Source organism: Pelophylax lessonae (genome assembly GCF_965119305.1).
Source record: "Pelophylax lessonae genome assembly, chromosome: 2".
NCBI lineage: Eukaryota > Metazoa > Chordata > Amphibia > Anura > Ranidae > Pelophylax > Pelophylax lessonae.
The window spans coordinates 347,347,818-347,375,104 of record NC_138769.1 but is presented as its reverse complement, the minus strand read 5'-3'; the positions used below and the strand labels follow the sequence as shown (position 1 = coordinate 347,375,104).

The window sequence follows — 27,287 nt, the reverse complement described above, 5'->3', positions numbered from 1 at the left end:
ACTTTCTATATATATTAGCATAATATTTCTAGGTTTTTTTATATATTTATTTACAAGGGCACAGATGCACCTTTAAAGCGTGGTACTCCTCCCCCTCTTATTTATTAGAATTGTGTGGTTCACAATAATAGTACCTGCGGCATTAGAGGTCTTCAGATACCTATACCTGACAGCGCGAGAATTACACACATTTATATTCTACTACACATGTCAAAAGAAAAATCCTGTTAACTTATTTTAGCTGCACATGATTGATAATTGGACAAATTAAATGGATATCATTTAGTTGTATTTGTGAATATTCTCAACTTCTTTAGTAAATCAGCCCAACTGCGTCTTCTCATGTAATTTTGTTCTTTTATACCTCAATTACCTTTATGCGTGTTGCTTGCTTTGGACAAAAGAGTGGGATGTGGAAAAACAATTTTCTATCAGACTTGATTTATTTTATAACTTTAAACATATACTGATAAAGGGATGAAAAGGTAGAAGAAGAGAGCATTTTTTTTTTTGCTGTTTGTAGGTCTGCTTTTATGTTTCATCACATAAATATAATTCTTTGAAGATGTGCATTGCTAACAATGTGTAGGCTGACATCCTTTATCCAACCCTGGCTATTATCTTAGTAGAATACATCAAGGACAGTTGTCCACTTGAAACCCTGAGGCTTTTAAGTCGAATATTTGTGTGTCGCATCAGTTTGTTGTATTATTCAATTTAAAGCTAGAAAATTAAAATTCCCTCCCCTTCAGCACTTACACAGCACATGAAAACCACAGACCACAATAGCGAGCGTGTGCTCGGGAAAACATAAAAGGTGTAAAGAAAATAGAAGGTTGGAGGGTGTAAAACAAAAGTTGAACAGCAAACAATTTTGTCTGAGCTGATTATGGCAGAGCACATAGAAGACATCATGTATTACCATATAAGCTTCAGGCTGCATGATTGTGTTAAAAAACACATTTGAATGAGCCTAAATGCTTCCCACCATGTACTGCTTCTGCAAGTTTATGATTATGTTTTGCTGACTGGGAGCTTGTCTGTCATGCAGGATTTTTTACACTCTATGAAGTTTCGAGCAACTATCTTCTGCTATGCTAGTTATCTCATGTGGGTTTATGTAATAGTGCAAAAATACAATTCAGATTCAGAATAGTTTAGTGATCCCAAAGGGAAATTATTGCAACACATGCCACACTCAACAAAGACCACACAAGATCACAACAATGAACAGAAACAAGACACAAAGACATGACAAAATTTCCAATAACAGCCATTAGCATCAAATAAAACAAATTAAAACTACACTCTAATAAACATCCATACAAACATGATGATGCACGTAGCAAAGTAACCCAAATCAAACCATCAATCAATCATAATGTTTGGTGCAAAAAATAAAGGCATTCATTCAAAGCATCCTATTTATAAATATAGTATTTTTAATTCTCTAAGACATTAGACTAGGAATCTAAATGGTGATTGTGAGCAACAATTTCAGTTTTAATCCTGATTTATTTCTCCAGTTTTATTTAACAAAATACAACAGTGATATTCATCAAATATATTGCATTGGCAAAGTACATACAATTCTTTAAAAAAAAAAAGTTTAAATGCTTCCGAATTAATATTTTCAAACTGTATTGAGAATTTTACCTTGTATTTCTCTGGCTTTAAAGCTATGTTTTTTTTAATCTAATTTAAAATATAATTGTGGCCATGCTTTTTTTTTTGAGTATTGACACTCATAGATGACTATGATTCAACTGAGTATAAATAGAATTGAAAAAAAAAAAAAAAAAGGATGCTGCTAAACGCATGATAATTATACCACTATCCATTTATACTATTTGTAACCACTTTTGGTAACTGCTAGATGCTTTCTCTTGTACATTAAATGCTTATAGTATGCCTTAACCACTTGTGGACTGGAAGCTTTTCCCCCTTAATGACCAGGCCATATTTTGCGATGCTTTACTTAAATAAAATAAATGTCCTTTTTTTCCCCACAAATAGAGCTTTCTTTTGGTGGTATTTGATCACCTGTGCGATTTTTTTTTTTTTGCGCTATAAACAAAAAAAGAGCGATAATTCTGAAAAAAATAAATAAATATTTTTCACATTCTGCTATATAACATTCTCAAAAAAAAAATTAAAAATCTAAATTTTTTAACATTTTAGGGCAATTTGTCTTCTGCTACATATTTTTGGCAAACAAATTCGCAATAAGCGTATTTTGATTGGTTTGTGCAAAAGTTATCGCGTCTACTAACTACGGGAAAGATTTATGTCATTTTTATTGTTTTTTTTTACTAGTAATGGCGGCGATATGCAATTTTTAGCAGGACTGCAACATTGTGGCAGACAGATGGGACCCCTAACTGATATTTTTGACACTTTTGCGGGGACCAGTGACATTACTACAGTAATCAGTGCTAAAAATATGCACTGTTACTGTAAAAATGACACTGGCAGGGAAGGGGTTAACATTGTGGGTGATCAAGGGGTTAAATGTAAACCTAGGGGGAGTGATTCTAACTGTGGGAGGGGGGGACGTGGCTTCTGAAATGATCATAGAGACCTGTGATCCTATATACTTTTCTCATTCAGGAAATTCTTTTTAAAGCTCACTCCTTGACCCACTCATACTTACCGTACTACACCTATCCACTTCTGTTCTTGGACTAAAGCTTTATTATTGTGTAAGCTCCATTTCAGATAGTGTTGAAGCTTACACAGGATTATAGATGCCACCCTCTCATTCATGTGACCTCATCACAAGATTATGTTTAGGCTTGGGGACTAGCCTCCCAGGCCAAGTTAAAACCTTCTTTCCCTAGCTTATTTTTTGTTTATAGACGCAGTTTGGAAAAACAAATTACATTCTGAGCCTGTAACAGGAAAAGATTCTGCCTCACACAGCATTCTGTTTCTGTTAGCTATAAACAACGAATGAGGTTTTAGTAAGGATACACAGGTTCAGCTTCAGCAAGATTTTCCAAAAGATTCTCATATGCAATTCCATATCCTGCGAATAGTGCATTCCAGTGCTCTTCCTGTATTAAAGCTGAACTTCAGATTTTGCTATACTTTATATAGTTTGCTTGGGTCCGTCACTATATGTCCATCCCTCACTAACATGTAAGGCCACTGGATGTTAGGTATAAACGGTATGTACCTGAGGCTTCATGCAGCATACCGCACTGTGTCCTGGGTTAGAGTCAAGCCTTCCTGTCTCATACCCAGAACACACTGAAGTCTATCTGATCAGCGCTTAGCTGAGAGAAAGCAATGCATTCTAGCAATGAATACAAAGCTTTCTCTAATTGGCAGAGAGAGTCAGAGAGGTGACCTGATGATGTCACAAGCGCTGACTCAGGAGGAAGCTTTGGATGTCTCGTCTCACAACCGGAACACAGTCTCAGCTACATACAGTTTATATCACACATCCAGCAGCCTCACATATTAGTGAGGGACATAGAAAAGTGGAACTACAGTATGTAAAGTGTAGTAAAAACTGAAGTTTAAATGCCATAATTTCTCCCATTACTGATGCAGCTGTTGGGAGGTCTCTCCTGCAAAATTAGCTTTTTGTGGAGAGGCCCCCCAAGCTGCATCTATAATGAAAGGACTTGCACTATTTAAAAAGGAGGAATACTGCTTAAGAGGATTTTTGGAAGGTTTTGCTAAAGGTGAACTTACACTTAAAGATAGCCATACATAACTTAAATTTCTGCAAACTTCCGCTAATCAGCCAAAGGTCAATTTAAAAATCCACTGACCTTAGTAAAAAAGATATAGGTTAAACAGAGACTACATCCTATCAGATGATGATGATGAAATTGATGTTCTCTTGTTCATCTGGTGGGCTGAAAGTGAGAAACCTATTTGTGTAAGGCTAGCTTAGGATATAACACTGAATCCTTCTTCATCCACTTAATTATATTAGAAGAAGTTGCTGATATATGAAGTTAAAGAGTTTGCAACATTTTTTCTAAATGGTACTGTAACTAACAATAAAAATTAAAACAATATCTACCTGACAATATATTACTGAAGTCTTGTGTGGCGTTTTCCCTTAATTTTAAGAGCATTTAATTTGATTTGAAGAGGCTCTACCCATATTTCATAAATGGATCATAACAATACCAGATATCTTTGTTAATGTTCATATTGCTGTTTGTGACATGATGGGAAGTTTCATCTGTTATCTAATGTATCCTTTTTCCCTTAGAAACATGAGGGGCAGTTCACAATTGCTCAGTTGGTGGGTATGTTGACTGGTATAGCTTCAGGAATGAAGTACCTAACAGAGATGAGCTACATTCACAAGTGCCTTGCTGCACACAAAGTCCTAGTCAACTCTAACCTGGTCTGCAAAATATCAGGATTTCGACATATTCAAGATGATAAACTTGACACTGTGTACTCCACAATGGTTCGAAATTCAAATGTAAGAAAAATGTTTTATTTTTTATTTTAGCTGGTCGGTATTTTAAATTGAGCTAAAACAGAGGTTATACTTGTCTTGCCTAAAATCTGTTATTGTCCTCTGAATTGTAACTCTGTGCACATGAAGTATAAACAATGTTTATGCTATTGGCTAATTGTTTCATCTTTATGTATATTCTATAATATTCACAGCATTCAACATAGAACAATGAGGCTCGGTTCACAGTGGGGCGGCACGACTCCTTACTACTTCGGGGACGACTTGTGCATTCCCATGCACCATGACTTTGGAGCGACATGCATGGGCTTCACATAATGGAAGTCTATGCAAGTCGCTCCGAGGTCACCCCGAAGTAGTACAGGACCCTTTTTCTAAGTCGGAGCGACTTGTGTCGCTCGTATTAGAACGGGTCCTGTAGCAGTCAATGGACCGCGAGGGAGCGCAACTTGTCAGGCTGACAAGTCGCCTGACAAGTCACGCTAGTGTGGATCGAGACTAAGTGAAATGCAAATTGTAACAATGTAAAACAATCAGATTTCATTTTACCATATCATTTGTTCAGCAAATTGTCTTGAGATAGTAATACATTTAATAATATAATATAATGCAAAATCTATGCTAACTAGAATCATAGATTTGCACTTGCATGAACAGACAAAATATTGGGTAACACTCAAAGCCTCGGGCTCGCCAATCCCATTAAAAGCAGCCCCTTTGATTCAGTTTCACAAGCTCCTCCATGAATGAACACCAATTAATCAAACCGACAATCATTTATTTTCAGAAAACATGTAAAAAAAACAACATATCCTCGGTAGTGGGCCCTCTAACCCCAATTAGGATGAATCCAGACTTTCTACCTGGGATGTCACCAACTTACTTGTCTGCGATGGGCTCAGCTAAAGTGTTGAGAGCACATGAGTTCTTCAGTAAAGGCAAACTCTTAGACATGGGTCAACTAACCTTACAATGGCCAAATATACGAATTTCCTACTAGACATACGCCCAACTACACCACTTTAGGACACCAGGACAAATTACAAGCATGGCCCGCTCCCTTTCACCATTTGAAAACATTTGCCATAAAGTCACCCCCCAAAAACATGCCATTTCTACAATCTACGTGTTATTGAACGCACAGCACCAGACACAGGGAAAGCCTGCCACTCCTGGGAAAAAGAGATCAAAATCGACATACCCCATGGAACACATATTCCACTGTTCACATAAAGAGTCTGCTAACATATCCATACAAGAAACCAATTGCAAACTTATCTCAAGATGGTACAGAACACCGGAAATTCTACATAAATTTGATAGGTCGAAAACCCAAATGTTGCTGGAGCTGCAAACACAAGTTGGGCACTCTCCTACATTTATGGTGGGAATGCCCACTTATTCAATCTTTTTGGAAAGAGGCCCATGCCATTATCTTTAGCATCACCACAGATAGCTTGGAATAATCCCCGATACAATACTTGCTGCATTATACCACGCACCTGCCAAAGAGATGCCACACATCCTTAGCAATGCACATGATTAATGCAGCCGAACCATGCATTCCCAAAGGATAAAACTCATCTAGTCCTCCCTCACTCAGGGAATGGTTTACACGAATTGATAAAAATGCGGAAATGGAAGAACTGATACATATAGCCAAAGACTCCATCGACAAATATATCTCGATCTGGTCATGTTGGATTAGCTTCGGCTCCACGATCACATATAAAACAGTCATCCTACACACATAACAACACCACATGAAACATTGTTATCCTCATTTCAGGATCTACCTGGCTCTCTTGTAAAGACCAACCCTCCTGAACTAAATTCTCACATAAACCCCTTCACAACTCCCTAAGTCGCATATCCACGGGAGACCTAAATATTACTCACAGGGGATGTTTCATTGATGTAAGTTGATATCTCCCTGCCCAGGACACAATATGTTCCCAATAGGGGGTGTTTGGATAGAGGGTTCAACATTGTAGATAAATGTGCTCAATTGCCCCCTGTTGACAATCTCATAAATGTTTATGTTAATATTAATATCACTAGTGTGTTTGACGCTGTAATCTTACCTTTATACCTAACATTGTACATGTCTGATGTTATCTTTTTCAAGCTGGTTTATACTGTCTTGTTTTATTTTGTGGAATACCAATAAATATATTTTGGGAAAAAAAAATAATGCAAAATCTAAAAGATTGTGTTTTGGATATGTTAACTTATAATTCATTTGGGGAAGTGAAGAGTTGTTTTTTTTTTTTTTTTTTAACCATCATTTGCTGCATTGCAGGGTGGAAAGAGCACAGTTTTATGGACAGCACCAGAAGCAATTCAGTATCATCGTTACAGTACTGCCAGTGATGTATGGAGCTTTGGCATAGTAATGTGGGAGGTCATGTCCTACGGTGAAAGACCTTACTGGGACATGTCTAATCAAGATGTGAGTTGCCATTGTTAATATTATAATTATAAAATACTTTATAAATATTTATACACACACACTATATACTGTATGTTTTGCTGGTCACTGTGTTGGAAGACTCTTTTGTTCTCCACATTATCAAAATGCAATCCTCAGGCTTTGGATGTTACATATGTATAGGGAGGATTGGCTACATGCACCTGGACATAGTTGAAGAGGTTTGTACACCTATGGCTACCCTGTACAAATCTTCATCTATTTACCATCATAAAGTAAATTACACAAATTTAGCATACATGCAGGATAGAGCAGATGTGTAAAATTGATGTTTGTTGGCTGCATGCAGCTGCTTCATTGTGGCCCTAAGTGATTTAAGGATAAAATGCATTCCCAGCTGTTCTCCAATTGATAAGTTATACTTCCTAACATCATTTTAAAGCTGAATACTTCAGGAAATTTCTTAAAGTCCCTTTATCTAGGATTATATATTATAAACTACAGCTTTTACTATATTGTTAAGGTCCAAATTGCCATCATTTTTTATGTAGTTAGGTAGATGTAACCAACAGCAGTCACAATGTGCCCCCCTTGAAGATTTAATCTACTCCAATTGGCTCAATGTTTCGTCTATGCTTGATATGCCTGCTATAGAGAGAGAATAAGACAGAGAGAGAGAGAGAGAATTTTGATGTGTAATCTATGTTATTTTACCAAGGTCATCAAAGCCATAGAAGATGGATTCCGACTTCCAGCACCAGTGAGCTGTCCACCTGCTCTCCATCAGCTGATGTTAGATTGCTGGCAGAAGGACAGAAATGACAGACCAAAATTCACTCACATTCACAACATTTTATCCAAACATGGGCAGAGTCCTGAGAAATGCCAGTCTGCAACATCCACAACAACGAGGTAGGTGTTTTCTTCCAGCTCTTTGTAAAGTGTATTGTTTGGAGAGCTCTGATGGACACTGATGTCTGCAGAACATTATGGCTTACAACCTTAAGAATCTTGTGTTACCATTAGCACCAATATCTAAAGGCCCGTACACACGATAGGAAAAACGGAAGTAAAATTTCATCCGACAAACGATCTGCCAATTTCGGATCGTTAGTATAGTGCTTTCGACAGCCCATTATGGATTTTCGTATGCCAAAATCTGTATGTGCAGGCTATACAATTTTTATAGTACGTGAAAACAACGTTTGATTTTAATTTAATTAGTACAGTTTTCATCCGAAAAAAATCATAAGAGCAAGACTAGGCATGCTCGGAAACTAAAGAATACATACAAAACAATTCAACACTTGACATCTCTTCTGAAGTTGAATTCTGTCGTACAAGAATTTTTGTATGAAAGTAACCTCTTCACTTTCCAAATGAGACTAGCATGCAACAAAAAACTAAAGAAAATGTGTCAGATGATCTGATCATGTGTACGAGGCTTTAAAGTTGGGCTTGAGACTGAAAACTTTGTCTGGCTACACATTATACAATCTTCTTGTTCGATTCCCTTTAGATTTTCCTTCAACAATGTAGTGCAAGGGCCTGCCTGATTGCATACAATTTGAAACTGTTTAGGTTTAACCTCATATTAAATAGTTTTGATAGTTTTTATAGGAAAATTGTACAAGACTATTGTATAATGTGTAGCCAGCTTCAGGAAAAGCATGGAAAACTGTATTTTTGAATAGTTAGTATTTATTATGCAACAATATTTATTTTATTGTTACATTACAGCTGAAGTGTAATATGTTTTGCCTTTTTGCAAATATAAAATAAATCTGTTATGTTTTTATGACATTCCTTGTATCTTGGGAGGAGTTATTTAAATGTTAAAATGCCTTAATGGGTAGATGTCAGTCTGGAGGAGTGGATATTCCTAGTCAGGTTGCATTTGTATACAGACCTCCGGTAATGTTACATGTAATGCAGAGCCTCCGAGATCGAAAGAACTGAAATCTAATAATAAAAAGGGGTGGGCTAGTAGCAATAGGATTGGGAAAGAAAGATCTTGATGATGCTGGATGTTGTTCATTCTAGAAATGAAAAAGGACTCTTGCTGCTTGCTGCATCTTTTAATGCAAACTGTAAGAAGCTCATTGTATGCAGTCAAATCAGAGTAGGCATTTTCAGTACAAGTGCAAGTACATCTACATATAACTTTTGATAACATTGAACTCCACCTCTCCTAAACCACTGTAATCATCAGACTCTACTGTTCCAGGTGTCAGTCCTCTCCAAAATCCCAACCTGCTCAATGCATGCAGAAATCAAACAAACTGGGACTGCACACTGGCAATTTTAACCATTAGAAAATTAATAGAATCCCAGTTTCAGCTCGGTCCCCTTCCATTGGGCCTGCCCCTCTGATGTATTTGACCAGAATAAGGCCTAATCGAAGATGTCCTATCCAGGTAATAGGTAATTAAGCTATATCCAGGTGAAATACATCAGAGGGGTGGGGCCAATGAGAGGGGACTTAGCTGAAGCCAGGATTAAATTCATTTTCCCATGGTCAGGGCTGCTGATAAGGCAGTATAGCCAGCCCTCCTGTATTGGGCCCAGGCCCCATCAGTTCAGTTCAAAAGGGAGCCAAGGCACCTGTTGAGCAGGAGGCATGGCTGTACTGCCTTATTTCTGATGCTTGTGGATCCAGTGCAACTGATGCTGCCTCTGTCCTCGGTCCCTTTCATTGTCACAAATGAAACATGTGACATCAGGGGCCTGTTTAGACCCTTGACATTTAACCAAATAACCCCCTCCCAAAAGGGCAGTTAAAAAAATTGTAAAAAAATAAATACAAAAAAAACAAAACTCTAAAGAAATTTAAAAAAATGTAAAATTCTAAAAACTTTAAAACAACAGGGGTGTGTTCCCCAAGCACTTAAGCCAAAGGTATAAAACATAACCTTTATTAGGATTTCTCAATGAAATATATTTATATAAATGTGTATATTAACCCACTTTAAGGGAGGTTTAGAGTCTCTCTTGGGGGGTAGGAGAGTATGCACTTGTCATTTATCTTGGGATAAGGGGAAAGGACAGACTACCGATCCATTCCCACTATGTCCATGCAGGACGCCGGACGCATGGAGTGCAATGTTTTTTTTTTCAATCACCTGATTAGAGCCAGAGGCTCTAATAGGGCGATGGAAAGGGTGGTCCCGGGGCGCAGAGCAGTGCGTCCCGAGCCCACCCATTGTGTGACAATAGCGAATGAAAATTTGCTATTGTCACACCGATCCTCCTCCTGGCCAATCAGGAAGCCGGTCTAATACCGGCTTCCTGATTGGCCGCATAGCAAACCCCATGCCATTGGCCGAGGAGGAGGCGGGAGCGGGAGGACCAGAGAAGACGCGCCGCCGGAGTGAGAAGAAGCCGCCCGCCGAAGCCGTCGTCAGAGTGAGAAGAAGCCGCCCGCGGAAGCCGTCGCCAGAGAGAGAAGAAGCCGCCCGCTGAAGCCGTCGCCGGAGTGAGAAGAAGCCGCCCGCCGAAGCCGTCGCCGGAGTGAGAAGAAGCCGCTCCAGGTAAGTGCACTGCTCCAGGTAAGTGCACTGGTCTCGGGGGGTGGCACACTGCATTGAAAGGGGCATGCACGCTGAACTCTGCATTGATGGGGGCACGGCACAATGTTCATTGCATTGAAGGGGGCACAGCACAGTTGCATTGAAGGGGGCACGCACGCTGAACTCTGCATTGTGGGGGCACAGCACAGTGTTCATTGCATTGAAGGGGGCACAGCACAGTGTTCATTGCATTGAAGGGGGCACGCACGCTGAACTCTGCATTGAATGGGGCACAGCACAGTGTTCATTGCCATGAAGGGGGCACAGTACAGTGTTCATTGCATTGAAGGGGGCACAGCACAGTGTTCATTGCATTGAAGGGGGCACAGCACAGTGTTCATTGCATTGAAGGGGGCACGCACGCTGAACTCTGCATTGAAGGGGGCACGGCACAGTGTTCATTGCATTGAAGGGGGCATGCATGCTGGTAACTACATTGAAGGGGGCATGTACACTGGTCTCTGCATTAAAGGGGGCATGTACGCTGGTCACTGCATTGAAAGGGGGCATATACCATCTCCTGTACCATGACCTGTGACATGCCTGTACCATGACCTGTTTCATGCCTATACCATATATGTGCCATACCTATACCATCACCTGTGCCATGCCCTTACCATGACCTGTGCCATGCCTATACCATCTCCTGTACCATGACTTGTGCCATGCCTGTACCATCACCTGTGCCATGCCTATACCATCACCTGTGCCATGCCTGTACCATGACCTCAAATTCACGCAATTTTTTACCGCATTTTTTGACGCGAAGCAATACCTATTACATTTTTCTTTTTGCCCCCCCCCCCCCCAAATTTTGAGCACCAGCCTCCACTGCTTTTGTCATATTGAATAAAAATTTGTAAAATTTGTATAGCTTCTGTGATGCAGTCAAAGAGGGTGAGGCTACAAACAGGTTTATTTTTTCCTTGCGTCCTGAGAAACATTTGCTTTACCCAGATAAAATGTACTACTTAAGGCAACTTTGATAAATTGAGTCCAGCGCCAATGGTAAAATATTTCCACATTATTTCATTTGCATCAGGGCCTACATGTTCCTTATAAACAGCTGAAAAGTTATTATATACACATTTTAGTTTTATATTTGTTTGGGATATTTGCCATTGATGATCTGTACTTAACATAGTCCAATGTCTTATTTCCATAGAAATTTCCTGTAACAGGGAAATTGATGTGGCAGAACTGATTGCTTTACTCAGGCTATAAAGACCTCACACATGCAACATGTCCACTAACACTGGCCATCTTTCCTGCAAATAAGCTGTCCAGCCGAGCAATGTAAAGTCAGTCTTGTGAAACAGACCTTGTAGAGCAAAGCTTTATAGCATAATCTGTTTTCACATTGCTCTCTTCGTACAGCTGAGGATCCTGCTGGCTTTTTATGTTGTTGGTATTACATGAGTCTAAATCTCACCTGTTACTAAAACATTTATTGGTGTAATATCTGTGTGGTCTAATATGGGTCTGGAGCTTTCTGCCTGTCTTGCTCTCTCTTGCTTGATATTTTATTCATCATCAACCTGCACATCCGCAGTGGTCCAGAGGTCGTGCTGTACACAAATCGTATTCCCAGCTGGAGCGTTATCAAGTTAAGTAGAGAGTGTAAGATTTCCAGAACAAGCAAGACCTGAAATGATTATCTCTAACATTTGCTGATGGAGCATTGCTGCAATAGAAGCCATGCTTCTCATATCCAAAGACCTTGTATTGATCCATTACTCAAAAAATTCAGGAAATGACTTACGTTTGTATTTTTGAGAGAAATATTTATATGGCAAGGAAGAGTTACAAAGGCCTTCATGCATGTTTAAAGCTTGATTGAATTTCGATACAAGACATTGTATAGCTTCATTTTCTGCGCATTAGTTCAAAAGATCGTTGTCATACTCTGAAGAATCCATTAGCATAACCCATGCATGCCAACTGATTACATTTTATTTGAAATTAATTGATTGCTTCTAAGTGCTTGACCTCTTTCATTATATCACAAGTTTTCAGACATTTACTGACCTATCTATCAACTAAATACTGCAACTGCATACACTAGCAAGATAGCAAATGTATGAACAACTAATTCTAACATTCTTTCTGGTTTGCACACAAATATATATTAACTTTACAACAGCAAATACACTTGAACATTAATAAAACTATTTTTAATTAGATAGAAGGGACCATGTGACCTCTGTTACAGAGAGGCAACGCCTGTGTAATGACGCCTGTGGGATTAATTAATAAAACTCAGAGAATGAGACAAAATCTACTCTTGCAGTAGGCCCCCCACATTGAAGTGGCTCAATGCTCCTTTAGTCCAGGGGCGCAGGGATAAAGTGTATTACTTACCCTGTACCTGAGCCCAGCAGGCTCCAATGCTATCCTCAAGCTCCGGTCTGTGGGAGGTCCCTTGGTGTTATCATGAACAGTGCAGGGCTAATAATCCTGCATTGTACATGAAGAGGCAAGCAAGAAATCTCTGCCTAAAACAGCAGAAGCTGGCCATCGATTTTCTTTCCTGCAACTACAGGTTCCCCCATCAACACAATCAGTGTGTTGATACTGTGTTCTCTCGGCAGAGGATGTGGGGAGCCGCCCTGGCCAGGAGCACACACAGTCATTATTGGTAGTGGGTATAGCCTCTGTCAATAATCACATGAAAAATCTGACATACTAGTTGTACCCAAGTTAATTGATCAATCAACTTGGGTACAATCAGCCTGCCCATACATGGTTCGAATCTTGGTCAGTCCTTGCTGAACCGGCCAAGATTCAAACCATCTATGTTCGGCTTTAGAGAGGAAGTTGAGAGGGAGTGATCACATGGCTTGAGAAAACAAGTCAGAGCCAGAAATGAGATAAGTGATAAAAGGAGTTGTAAAGGCAGAAGGTTTTTTTTTATCTTAATGCATTCTATGTATTAAGATAAAAAAACCTTCTGTGTGTAGCAGCCTCCCCAGCACCCCCTAATACTTACTTGAGCCCCATCTCTGTCCAGCAATGTCCACAAGTCCCTTGGCCATTCGTGACTCTCCCTCCTGGTTGGCTGAGACCTGAGACACAGCAGTGGTGCCATTGGCTTCCGTGGCTGTCAATCAAAGCCAATCAGGAGAGTGAGAGGGCGGGGCCAAATGGCAGCTCCATGTCTGCATGAACATACAGAGCTGCAGCTGCAGCTCGGCTCGGGTGCCCTCATAGCAAACTGCTTGCTGTGGGGGCACTCAACAGGAGGGAGGGGCCAGGAGCACCAAAGAGGGACCCGAGAAGAAGAGGATCTGGGCTGCAAAACCACTTCACAGGGCAGGTAAGTATAACATGTTGTTATTTTTTTTTTTTTAAACACAAGACTTTACAATCACATACAGGTTACCCTTGCACCCCTAGACTAAACAAGCTGTGGAAGGGGATTTTCCTCTCTCTGGAGCTTTCATCTCATTTCCTCATTTGTATCCAGGGCAAGAAGCTAAGGGAAGTCTCCCTTAAGACAGCAGAAAATAAAAAACATACAATAATAAAAAAAAAATAAACAAAACCTAGAAGGAGTTTCAAGTTTTAACTTTAAGCGTAGCGTTATTGGTAAATAGTCCACAATCAAAAAGCAGTAAAACAGCATGAAAAAAGATATATATTTTTTTAGGGTTAGTGTACACTACTGCACTTATCAGTAGTTATTAAACAATGTGTTTAGGAGCTTAAAGGAAATTTAATGGGAGAAATCAGAGAGTCTGCCATTGTTATTCTCCAAAAATGTTATTTGCCTGGCTGCCATGCTTTGTCATTGGCTTCTGTATTTTCTGAGTCACTGAGTTTTGGCATTGCTTAGTGTGTATTTCTTGCAGGTCAATGATTTAGAAAGTATTGGTGTCAGAAACATCCAAATATCTCATTTCCAAAAGTAGATCAGCAATAGCAGCCCACATATGTGTCTTATAATAAGTTCCATTTAACTAAGTCAATAGACAGAGTAATCCTTGTACATTATACAGGACCAGCAAGCAATGATGGCCCAGCTGCTCTCCCTTTCCCCTAAGGCTGACTGAGACACTCAGATGTGAGCTATACAGAAGAGGCTCTAATAAAATGTATTGCTGTTCGTGCTACAGCCTGTTTACTTTAAATCCTCTTGAAGCATAATCCCCTTCGTTTTTGCTGTGCATATATTCAGTTGTAAAGACATATAGTTAAACACGTTCTGCTTGGGTAATGCACATCTAGAGTTTAAAGATAATCAGTTGCAAACACACTGAAGAGTCAGTCTTAAATTGTTACAAATGAGCATGCTAACAAATGAAAGATTTATATTTACCGCCTCAATTAGCTTTATTTATTTTGTGTCTAATGCCCCGTACACACGTATCGATCTTCGGCCGACTGACTGGCGAACAATAGGCCGCTCTGGTGTCGGCATACAAAAATTTTCATGCTTGCAAGACAGATTCTTTTCGGCCGAAAGTGCGCTGTCGGCTGTCGGAAGCATCATACTAACAAGCCTACAATCGGCAGATCGGTCGTCGGCCGAAGCTTTTCGGCCGATGATCGGTACGTGTGTACGGGCCTTTAGGCCCCTTTCACACTTGTGCGACTTGTCCTGCAATTTGGGATTGCAAAGTCGCATGACAAGTCGTTCTCCATGATTTCCAAAGAGTACCGTTCATATCTGTACGACTTCAAGTCGCGACGACTTCAAAGTAGTCCCTGCACTACTTTTGCCCGATTTTTATGCATTTTGAGGTCCAAAGACATAGGCATTGCTTCAGTCCAGTCAAAATTGTGTCAAAATTGCGTCAACAAAATTGTGGTAAAATTGCGCCACTTTTAGGTCACACCAGTGTGAAAGGGGCCTTACTCTTAAGTTTGAGAATTAGCGGTGAGAGGTCATCTGAAGTTTGACAGTCACTATCCAGACAATTCGCCGACCTCATATAATTTCCTAACTTTTGACTGTCATAAATAGGGAACAGAACTGAACTCTGGTTTAGAGAAATGCAAGCAACTAAAGCCCCGTACACACGTACCGATTGTCGGTCGAACGATCGGCCGTCTTTTGTCCGGTGCTCTCCTGTCGGCTGAAAAGTGATAAAGACTGCACACGAATTTTGCCGGCCAACAACAGCCGACTGCAGAAGTGATGTCATGTGATGGTTAACTTTCCGTGTGTTTTTTCTTCTCTGAGCATGCCCAGTCTTACTCATCTGCTGTTTGTCGGCCGAATTCTGTAGTGACTGAGGAACAATCGGCCGTTCTGGTGTTGGCCAACAAAAATTTTAAAGTCTGCACGCCAGATTCTGTTCGGCCGAAAATTTGCTGTCGGTTGTCGGAAGCATCATACTAACAAGCCGTCAATCGGCCGATCGGTCGGTGGCCGAATATTTACGGCCGACAATCTCTACGTGTGTACGGGCCTTAAGACTTCTGTTCTTTGATATTTTTTTGTGCACCCAGGTGGTAAGAACTAATGTCTAGGGTCAGATAAATAAAATCACAGAAACTGAAAAACTTCAGTTGATCTCAGACCTGACTTCCATGTTGAAGTGTCATTCTCAGAAAAAATCAAGTAAAGCTTAAACTTACCACACAAGCTACAATCTCATTGTACAATCTACCACATTTATGTAGTGAAAGGGCATACCTGATTGGATACAAATTGACTGGATAGCTTTGGTAGGTTCTCATATCACATAGTTTTGGGTAACCTGAAATTGATTGTACAGACATTGGACAGACGGATTGAGATTTATGATGACCTTAAGTAAGAAAAAATCTTTCATAATTAGAATTGCACTAATTTAAAGCTAGGTTCACACCTGTGCGGGTGGTGCCGCTGTGAGACCTGCACAAACTCCCCCAGCTGAAACCACCCGCACAACAAGACGCGGGACCCGCGGGCAGGTGCTACTAATCTTAATGGCATGCACCCGCACAGGGAACCTCGGTAGGTTAAGCTGGGCATTCAGGTATGGAGATTTCTTCACCGGGGTCCTTAACATGTAAACCATAACTGTATGACATTTTGTTTACCAAGGCAGTGTGTATCAGAAAAAAATAGTGTTTAAAACTTTTTAAACTTGTTTCCACCTTATTTTTTATTCTTTATGCCTTCTCAGTGCTGCTGATCTCATACAGCCCCTTTGCAGCCACTTACTGTCTGCATGCACATACTCCAGCAAAAGCTACATGGTGTTTTTCAGGGCAGGTTTCAATAGGTATAGAGGCAACAGTGGATTATATCTGCACAAAGTGCATTGACACAACCACTTGTAGTCTCCATTGTGAGAGTGGTGACAGGATGACGATGCATTAGAACAATTGGGTGACAAGGACAGAGCATTCCCATTCTATAATGGTGAGCGTCTGAACAAGGACCTTCATGGCAGGATCCCACCACTGATATTATTTCAACTAAAGCTGCATAAATAAAATGATTGAAATGTAATTATATTTAAAATATAACTATATTTACATGTTTAAGGCTTCTATGAGACTTGAATGATTGGGCTTACACCCAGAAAGGAATGATAACTTGCCACAAATTTGTGGCAGTGTTAAATTGTAAGTCTGTTAACTTGCTGCACATTTTTACTGGTTGTACACTTGCAGGGCACTAGAAGCACAAGTTCTAGTTGACACTTTTCCAACTTTTTGCAAATTTGCATGGCAAGTCTCTAGCAAGAGCAAAATTGCAGTGTTGAGTCTACAGCAAGAGCTCTGCAAGTCTACAGCATGAAAATTCATCCACATTGTGGTGGCATGACTATTGCACAACATAACTGAACCAGAACTTGTAGCAGACTTGCAGAATGTTTGCAAAGAAAGTTGATCTGGAGTCATGTAATGTGGACTTGCTGCAATTGTGCAACAAACTTGTAAAGTCTGGCAAGTCTAGCAATAGCTAAGCAAGCTTGCAGCTCAATTGCTTGCTATCTAGGTCAATTGCTTGTTATCTGGGCATATACTTCAAGTGAAACTGCTGCTTGATTCTGCCTATTGAATTCATATAACAGCTTTGGTTGAAATGACCCTTTAAAATAAGCCATTGACTTTTACATTCTGTTTGTCAATCAGCCAGCGCTATCACTAGCCACTTAAACCCATTACCTGGAGTGGCAGTTACCGTATATGTATTTACTTCCAACAAGATGGAATTGTATTTTACTCTAGAAGTATATGTGATACAAAAAAAAAAAAAAAAAAAGTGGCCTATGTGGCCATATTAGGACAATTACATCCTGAGCTTAGCTTTCCCAATTAGTGTTGTAGCAATCTAGTCTCCCCCATCCCTTTGGCTGGGACAAGTGAGGTTTTACAAGTCAATGTACTACCAGGAGGAGGATTTATAACATACAATACAAGCAAAACTTGCTGGTAACCATTCAGCCAATTTTTTCTTTCTTTAAATTATGACATCTGACCAAAATTAGAACAGCCAAAGAACAGATAGATAGATTTTTTAGAACTGATAAAGATTCTGAGAAGATCTTGCTAATATCTAGCCTTTATATTGGGTAGCCCATTTCTGGTTTGTTTTTCTATTCATGACTATTTTGTTCCAAAGTCTACCAAAATAAACGTTTCCTTCTGTTTGAAAAGCATAGCATCTTCAGCTTTAAAACATATAATTTGTATCCTGTTCTACAGTCACAAAGTGCTGCACACTTTGATTACTTTGAAATCTTTACAATACCTGCATTCTCAGTTGGTACTTTCAAATATTTCTTTTCGTGCTGTACCATCAGTTTGGTTTGTATGGATTGCAGCACAATAGTTCTATGTTCTTTATACTGCTGTATAATTATATTTAAATGCTCTCTATATGGAAGAATATAATAGCAATTTCTAATATAATTACAGCTTTATAATTTTCATAGCAATTGGCTATTGGAATGGTTTTTTTCAGGCACTAGAGGAGAAATTGAAAACAGGTTCTGGCTTCATTGTATTACAATGGATAAAAAGCTGAATGTGAAATTTATTAGGGAGATGGACAGCTGCTGCATCAAATAATTGGATTAAAAGTTGAGATCAGTGACATGAAATGGCTTTATTCTAGTCAGGATTTATTCCGTTGCCTTATATCATTTGGACAAATTCAGAAAGATACATGGCATATGTATGATGTAGGAGATGAAATTCACTTTAACATTTCTAAATGAAGGCAACACAAAGGCAACTATATTTATATCAAGACTAAATCGATAGCAATTTAGGTTACTAAAGAAGAACTCCAATCGAACAAAAGATATATTAATATTATTTGGAGCTGTTGAAAACACTAAAATTAACAGGTGATCATTTTTTTTTTTTTTGTGCAACTGCAGCGAAGCTAATATGCAGTTCACTGTTTGACAAATCAGAAAATTGTGTTTGCACTTATTCCCTCTGCTATATTATAATGACTGATTGACATCCAAGCCTAACCTAGAACAATCTCATAAGTCTTATATACTCCTATTTTCATCCAAAAAACAAAACTGGCAGATTTTTTAGACTCCCAGAAGATTATAGAATACTCCAGTGTGACTCAGCTGTCTAGACCTAAGACAAACCCGAATATAGAGGGGCATGTGACTCACTCTCTTTCTTCTGATGTGCTTGGTGATTGGTCCAATAATGTCACGTGGGATGGGGTGCCTTAGGACCTCCCTTCAGGATAAATAGAATGGCGGGGAATTAAAAGAAAGGTAGGTATATGCTTCAGCAGAGGGGAGAATTAAAGTTACCCTGTTGCCTAGCCCTAAATGTGCCAATCAATGGATCACTTTAATGAGATAGTTTTAAAGCCTGAACTCACATGTATTTGTACAGTAGCTACATGTCTCTGCAAAAACACAAATATCAAGTACATTTTTTTATTATTTTAGTCCTAATGCCCTTTTTTACCTTTGTGTTGTCTTCAATTAGAAATCTCAAAGTGAATCTCATCTTGTACGTCACGCATCTGTTAAGTGTCTTTCTGAAATTACCTAAATTAAATATGTCTGTGAAAGTCCTGATCTATCCAGTTCATAATTTATTCAATTCATGGTAAAGATAGTAGTATTTACTTACATTCAGCTGGACATGCTCTGTCTTGTTAAAACAGTTTATAGCATCTCAAGCCACTTTTTTACTTCCAGTTTGAACTGAAGCTGTGGCATCGAAAAGCTACAAAATGTCATAAACATTACAGAACAAGTCCAGCAGAATGTCACATTAACAAACTACTGCCAGCTATACCAAAATTAAATATGTTTTAATTAAATCCTATTTACAGCACAAGGGGTTAAAAGCAACCATAATTGCCTGCACTTTTTTTGGGTCAGAGCTACTTGCAAAATTATAGGATTATAGGATCAAACCCTGATAATAGAAAGTCTATGTAAATAAAAAATACACAAATGATTGCAGCTCTATATTCAATAATGCATTCTTAATAGGGAAATTTGAAATGGTAGCTGCATATGGTCCTGACTTTGATTCAGTATCAGCTTCTTTCGGTTCCTGTACAACAGAGCCTAGAGAGGGGTGAGAAAAGCAGTGCAAGCAGCCAATCAGGTGTGCTGCCGTGCAGTAAGCATGATAAAAGGAGAAGACAGCAGAATGACAGAGAGATCATAAGTGCCCTGTGTTTACTGTCTAGTCACAGGTTGTGAGTGGTGGGTACCTGGAAGTACAATTTAAACTGCAGCAGAGAAAATCACCTCCCTTGCTAGGCAGGACAATGCTGTCAGGCAAAGCTACATAAATCTTAGGATTGGATGGATAGAATACAAAGTATTTTGGCAGGTAAAATGTCTCTCATATATGTATTTCATCTGTGTATTTAGTTGTTTGCATGGAATTTAGCATTAAATGAGAGAACATAAGTGGTTTATAATTGAAATGTACATTTTTATGGTGTATGACCTTCAAATGGACACAGCAGTACACTTGTAATAACGCCCACTGGTACAATTTATTTGGAATCTCTAAACATATAAATAGTCAATGAATAAAAAAATAAAAAAAATACCTCTTACCAGTAATAGCACTTCCTGTTCAAGGCTGGAAACACTTAAGCTGGCTATAGTTAATTTGCTTTATTTTTGTTCAGCCAGCGGGCAAGATGGGTAGTGGAATCCTCTCCACTCGGACTTGGTATTCTGACAGCAGGACTTTCTGCTGTCAGAATACATTGATCAGCAGCTGCAGCTGACTGATGGAGAAAAGTTTACCAACAAGCCTGATTGACTTCTTTTGAACAGGTATTACCAGACATGGATTGAAATGTGGCCAGTCCCGACTGAACCAGACCAAATTTTGATCAATTTATGGCAAGCTTAATTTGCTGTCTCTCAGGTACCTTCTGTGCACACTTCTTCAGTTGGCCATTGGCTTCCCAAGCAAGTCTATTACATAGGCAGCCCAACGACCAACCAAACAAACTCACAAGACAGTAGTGAAATAAATAAAGTTAAAGCCCGCGCTACTGGTGCTAAATAACTCAAAGCTGTGTTACACAATTGAATTACTGCAGCTGCTGTGCATCTAAGTGAATCTTAGAAAAAATGTGAGATAGAAATTAAAACAGCCCTAGCATTTCATATAAATGTGTAAAAACAATGTTGCTGATAAATATATAAATATATAAAACAACCATGTGTTTGCAAAAATTAATAATACAATTCTTAATCGTGATGTGTCCAATAAAGTGCAAGGTGATTAATATAAATATAAAAATAAAAACAAGCATATATTGCGACAAATTGATAGAACAGTCCTTAGATATTAGTGTGTCCGAATAAAGTGCTCAGGTGCAGAAACCGATCGTTCAAACGGTGCTCAAGTGAGTGGCCAGACCCTCTAGGTTCCCTATTTACCACAGATATGAGTCTCGAACGCTTGATCAGATCATGGATGGCTTTGGCAACCCAGCTCTTAGTTCCAGGATTATAGATGCCTTGTATGGGATCGCTCCGACTCAAGCCTTTTTGCCAGAAATCTTGTGGGCTGATACCTTTTCTGTGATTTCTGCCTATGAACAAAGAGGAAATATGGAGGGGAGCAGCAGTTGGTTCATCCAAAATGAAATAGGCAGGGCTGATACCAAAAGCTTAGGATTTCAGAGCTAAAAATACACTGATTGCAGACTTTATCTACTTGAAAGCAACCTGTCCAACATTGGTGGTAGGGTGGGTCACAGTCGTCCACGCTAGCTCAGCAATCCTGGATTGCACCACCAATGTTGGACAGGCTGCTTTCAAGTAGATAAAGTCTGCAATCAGTGTATTTTTAGCTCGGAGTATGTTTTTTTAGGAACGGGACAACAAAAATTGTCCACTTTTGAACCACCAGCCATTAATGATAAGCGCCATACATTTTAACATAACTAGTGCCCAAACAAAAATCGTGGAACATGAGGGAGAATATATGCAAATTAAGTGTCCCCAGTGAAGTCAGGTAACATGCTAAGCATACCCTTATGGACGGATATATGACACAATGAACCCTTTACTCATTCATCCCTATGTAATTAAAAAAAAACGAAAAATACATATACATGTAAACAATCCTAACACTTCCTTTTCTGTTTAGAGCTTTAGTCCCCATTCACACTAAGGCGACCTGTGAGGCAACCTGGTCTCCTCACAGGTCGCCGTAGGTCGCCTTCCATAGGGAAGCTGCGGACCCGTTCTAATAGGAGCGACACAAGCTTCTTTGGGGCGACCCGGAGCGACCGTCATAGACTTCAATGTTATGAAGTCCGTGCCGGCCGCTCCGAGGTCGCGGCGCGCTGCTCGCACCGCGACCTCGGAGGTCGCCCCGGGAAGTAGCGTCGCTTGTATGTGAACGGGGCCTTAAAGTGTAACTCAACTTTTGTAGACAGAGGGAAAAAAAAGATCAATGTACATTGCAGGGATTTTAACAAACTTTGTAGCAGATTCCCTCTTCTAATTGGAAGAAAAAGTTGTATGTTTTTACAAAGTCCCAGTTTCTTTAAAATAGTCTTTATGATATGATAGGGATGATGATATCCACAGAAAACTACCCATAATGATTCTATTAAAGGTCTTCACCAAAATACAAAATTAATCACTAATTATTTCTTTTGTTCATTTATTCATTCAACTGCAAACAAGGTAACAGCTGTAACAGGCATCACAGATGTTATTTAAAGAAAAGGGAAACAAAAACTAATTGGCAGTTCCAAACATAATGTAGTTAAAAATTCTATAACAATTGGTGGACTATTTGTGGAGCAAATTATTTATTCACTAATTTCTAGTTACCAAATTCTATCTGAATTTATGAGATTGTTGATAGAATACTACTAAGCCAACCGATCCTTCATGTGACTGATGTTGGCAAAGATAAAAGTGTTTAACGTTGTCTTTTTAAATAATAAATGCCTAATGCCCGCATAGAACAAAAGCAGCTAATAGAACCATTCATTTGTTCCTGTATTTTCCAGATCACACAGCACTTCCATTCCATTAATTGAACGGACATTTACAACATTTCCCTCATTCAGCTCTGTGGGTGAATGGCTGCAGGCCATTGAAATGGAGAGATACAAAGATAATTTTACAGCAGCAGGATATTGCTACCTTGAGTCAGTGGCCAGGATGACAGTTCAGTAAGTTGCATGTGTTTATTTTGACAACTGCTATTTTACTCATTGTGGAATGTGTTGGAACAATGTAAGAATGCTAATGGGGCATTACACATTTAGATTATGTCAATTTACCCCTTTGTATATGACTTATCCTATGTCAATCAAATAGAAAGAAGCCACCAATATTAAATACTTTAAAATATCAGCACATACTGTAATTCAGAAAACAATGACAAGTCTTCACACTCCTAAAATACTTTTACCCTTTAACTGCTTTTTAGCTGCAAGCTGCGGGTTGTTGTTGCTTGTTACACTTTTCTTTGCACAGTTTAAGTAATACAGTTTAAAGTAAACATATAATGCCATTCCTGATCTCCTTTGGAGGAAGTTATTATGGCTGTTATGTTGCTTACTGGCTTCAATACGTTGAATCTTTGACCAGGAACAGGTATGCGTTACCAGCTGGAGGAAAGTTTAAGTCCTTATCTGCATACTTGTTCCAAGTCAGTGACTCAAATTTTATAACAAGGAGGCAAGTATCTAATTATGACAGGTTTACTTTAGGATACATATAGGATCAATTACACCAACAAGGATTACATTATGGGTCAAATTTGGACAGCAAGGGACTCAATGTAGTGGCTGCCCTGTGCCATAAACATTAATTAATTTAATAAGACTGAGCAAAGGTCAGTAACCATAGTATATTATACATTATAGTAACATATAGTATACATTATAGTAACCAATCAGAACTTTTATTTTATCAATCATAATACAGTAAACTGAAACACAACTGGTCATTGTGGATTATTTCAAAATCATTGCCACTACACTACTCTATAAAATAGTTGTACAGTTGTTTGATTCTTGTTTGGCAGAAATATGTAATGGACTTAACACTTATTGAGGTGTTTGTGCCTGGAAAGAACTGATTAAATAAATACTGGGGATGGGCTTTGTGTTCGAGTCGAACCAAATGGCGAACAAATGGCCTTCTTCGTGGGAACTGAAGTTGAGTTCCCGCATCCATAATGTCCCAAAGCACCCACCCCCCATGAGGCATGAGGCCTGGTGTGGTTCAGGAGGGGGGTGGGCGCTTTCTTGCCCCCACCCCCATCCTGGCCAACCGGACCGTGTGCTCTGAGAAGGGTCTGGTATGGATCATAGGGGGAACCCCATGCCGTTTTTTTTTTTTTAATTTTGGCGTGGGGTTCCCCTTACAATCCATACCAAACCTGAGGGGCCTGGTACAGACTGGAGGGGGGGACCCCATGCCATTTTTTTCTTTATTGTATCTGTATTGCTGGGAGCCGACAATACAGCCGCGAGCCAGTTTAGAAATGCCAGTATCGCTGCAGCAGGCTACATATATCACACAAATGCGCCATTTTACAGTAACATTAAGGCCACCCTCCCCCCCCCCCCCCCAGGCACGATATTTAAAGGAATTTTTCATTTTTATTGTTTCACTTTAAGCATTATTAAAATCACTGCTCCTGTAAAAACATTTTTGTCCCCCAGGGCAGTACCCATGTCCCCATACACTTTTTTTGGGCCAATAACTTGTATTTAAGCCTTTAAAATTAGGACTTTTGATTTTTCATGTTCGTGTCCCATCGACTTTAATGGAGTTCGCTAGAACATCTCCCCTGTTCGAGATGTTCTGGTGCAAACCAAACAGGGGGGTGCTCGGCTCATCACTAATAAAGACAATCAATATTTTTTCAATTTTATATTTGTCTGAATATTGACCTGCAGTCTACCTGAGCTGCTTAGTATCATTCAATTGAATTACTCTCTGTGGATTGTACAAGTTTACAATGAATATATTCAGACAAATAAAAAAATCAGTTTGCTTATTTGTTCTACATGCAAATTAATTTGTTCATCTTTAATCCTGGACATATTTGTATTCGTGTCTTATACTCATGGTGCATTTACAGTTTATATACATAATTTTGAACATAAATACTGGCATGTCCATGCTTCAACTCTTTTACATTTGTTGAAAAAGGACATTCTGCCATATAAAACAAAAAAAAACCTAAAGCAAAGGTAATTCAGCTTTGTCACATTAAATGTGCTCATTGAACTGCTACCAGTGATCTCTTGCTGCAAACACAAATACTCTTTCCATTGCTACAACACCATGGCAGACAACTCCAACTCCACAAAATAACAGTAGTATGGGATTGGCATGTAGGTTGCTAAAGGACTTTCAAAGCTTTGCAATAATGTATCATTTAACATGTAAGCTAAATGATCAACCTCCCCGCAAATTGAATGTGTAGTTTTGAATAGAGGTCTTCTTGAGGGCATGGACCAGTACATATAGGATATGTTGGGTTGGTGGCCCTGAGTAAAGATACTCCTCTATTCAGACCTTAAACAGTAATTAAAACAAAATAAAAATGTAACATTTTCCAACTTAATAATTCTTATATGTGGTGGCTGCATTAGATTTACTTTTATTTATTTTTTTAAGCGTTTTCATCTGATAATCTGGTCAGTGACCTTTAACCACTTCCCGACCACCCGCCGCCTATTTACTGCGGCAGAGTGGCTCTCCTGTGCAAACCTACATCGGTCGCGCGCGGGAAGCTAGGGGGCAAGCCGCCATCGGCGGCGCGCTTCCTCCCCCACTCAGCAGCTGGGAAGCTGATGCGTGTGTCAGGCAGCTCCAATTGCCACCTGACACCCGCGATCACTCCCCGCTGAGAGAGAAGGACGGTCGGCTGTTGTAAACACAGCTGACCGTTCTTCTCCCTGCAATGACCATAGAGCCCATGTGATCCTTCTTTATAGGATCACATGTCTTTATGGTCATTTCAGAAGCCACTCCCCTAGGGTCACATTTACCTCTTGATCACCTATACTGTTAACCCCTTCCCTGCCATTGTCATTATTACAGTAACAGTGTATATTTTTATCAATGATTACTGTAGTAATGTCACTGGTACCCCCAAAAGTCTCAAAAATGTCAGTTAGGGGTCCGAGCTGTGTGCTGCAAAGTCGCAGTCCTGCAAAAAATTGCAGATCGCCGCCATTACTAGTAAATAAATAAAAACAATAAAAATGATGTAAATCTTTCCCGTAGTTATTAGACACAATAAATTTTGCGCAAACCAATCAAAATACGCTTATTGCGATTTTTTTTTACCAAAAATATGTAGCAGAAAACAAATTGCCCAAAAAAAGTTAAAAAAATTTGATTTTTAATTTGTTTTTCGAGAATGTAATATAGCAGAATGTGAAAAATATATATTATTTTTTTTTCAAAATTGTCACTTTTTTTTATTTATAGCGCAAAAAATAAAAATCGCACAGGTGATCAAATACCACCAAAAGAAAGCTCTATTTGTAGGCTTTCTTTAGTCCACAGCACCCCTCCCCCCCTCCCAACTAGGGATGATCGAACGGTTCGGGTCCACCATCGGTTCGGCCCGAAAATTGGGTGTTCAAGGTTCGGCCGAATTTAGAACTTTTTGCCCAAAAAGTTCGGAATTCGGCAACCAGAACCAACCAAAATGCAATGCTTCAGGAAATGGGCTTTAAAAGCCCGTGATTGGACCAGAACCATTAGCAAAAGCCAATTGAGGGGGCAGGAGAATGCTAGGAATGTGATTGGAGTGACTAGGGGGTCCCTAGACCAATCATTAGTGAATACGCCCCCCAGTATATAAGATAGCCCCCGCCATATTCCTAGCATTGTTATACTGGACATGGAAGAGAGTGGAAGCAGTTCTGTTAATTTTACTTTAAAAGTGTCATTTAGCATTTATTAGTGTGAGGAAAGGGATATCTAGTGTAGTTAGAGTGCTCCTTTACACTTAAGTTAGCTTCAAAAATTTAGTTTCTGTAGGGAAAGTGTTAAGTGTAAGGGGACCGTAGTGTAGTGTAGGGTTAACTGACAGTGACTGCTATGGAAGGGTGACAAAACCCTTCCATAGCAGGGTGACCGCTATAGAGAAATGATCATTTCTCTGAGTTGCTTCGGGACAGGAATATGGCTTCTCACCAGCAAGCATTTTTCATGCTGCAGGGGTTGCCACTGCCAGTGCTTTTTTGAGGACATGTTTGATGTCAGACATGACATCTGAACATGTGTATAGGGGGTATATATACACATATATGTCTGTATATATACCCCTAGACAAATATAGGTGTGATAGTAGCAGAAATATATGCTTGCGCTAATGAAATAATTTACAGTAATATATTTCTGCTACTATCACACCTATATATGGCTAG

At 39.4% G+C, this 27,287-nt stretch overlaps 1 protein-coding gene across 1 annotated transcript in view; it reads left to right on the top strand.

Annotated features, from left to right (window-relative positions):
- Positions 1-27,287, top strand: part of EPHA10 (EPH receptor A10) — a 963,870-nt gene that overhangs the window by 930,829 nt on the left and 5,754 nt on the right. The window contains exons 13-16 of the mRNA XM_082245791.1: positions 4,235-4,453; positions 6,753-6,902; positions 7,600-7,793; positions 22,890-23,054. Coding sequence (XP_082101917.1) covers positions 4,235-4,453; positions 6,753-6,902; positions 7,600-7,793; positions 22,890-23,054 — 728 coding nt within the window. The remainder of the gene's footprint in view (positions 1-4,234; positions 4,454-6,752; positions 6,903-7,599; positions 7,794-22,889; positions 23,055-27,287) is intronic.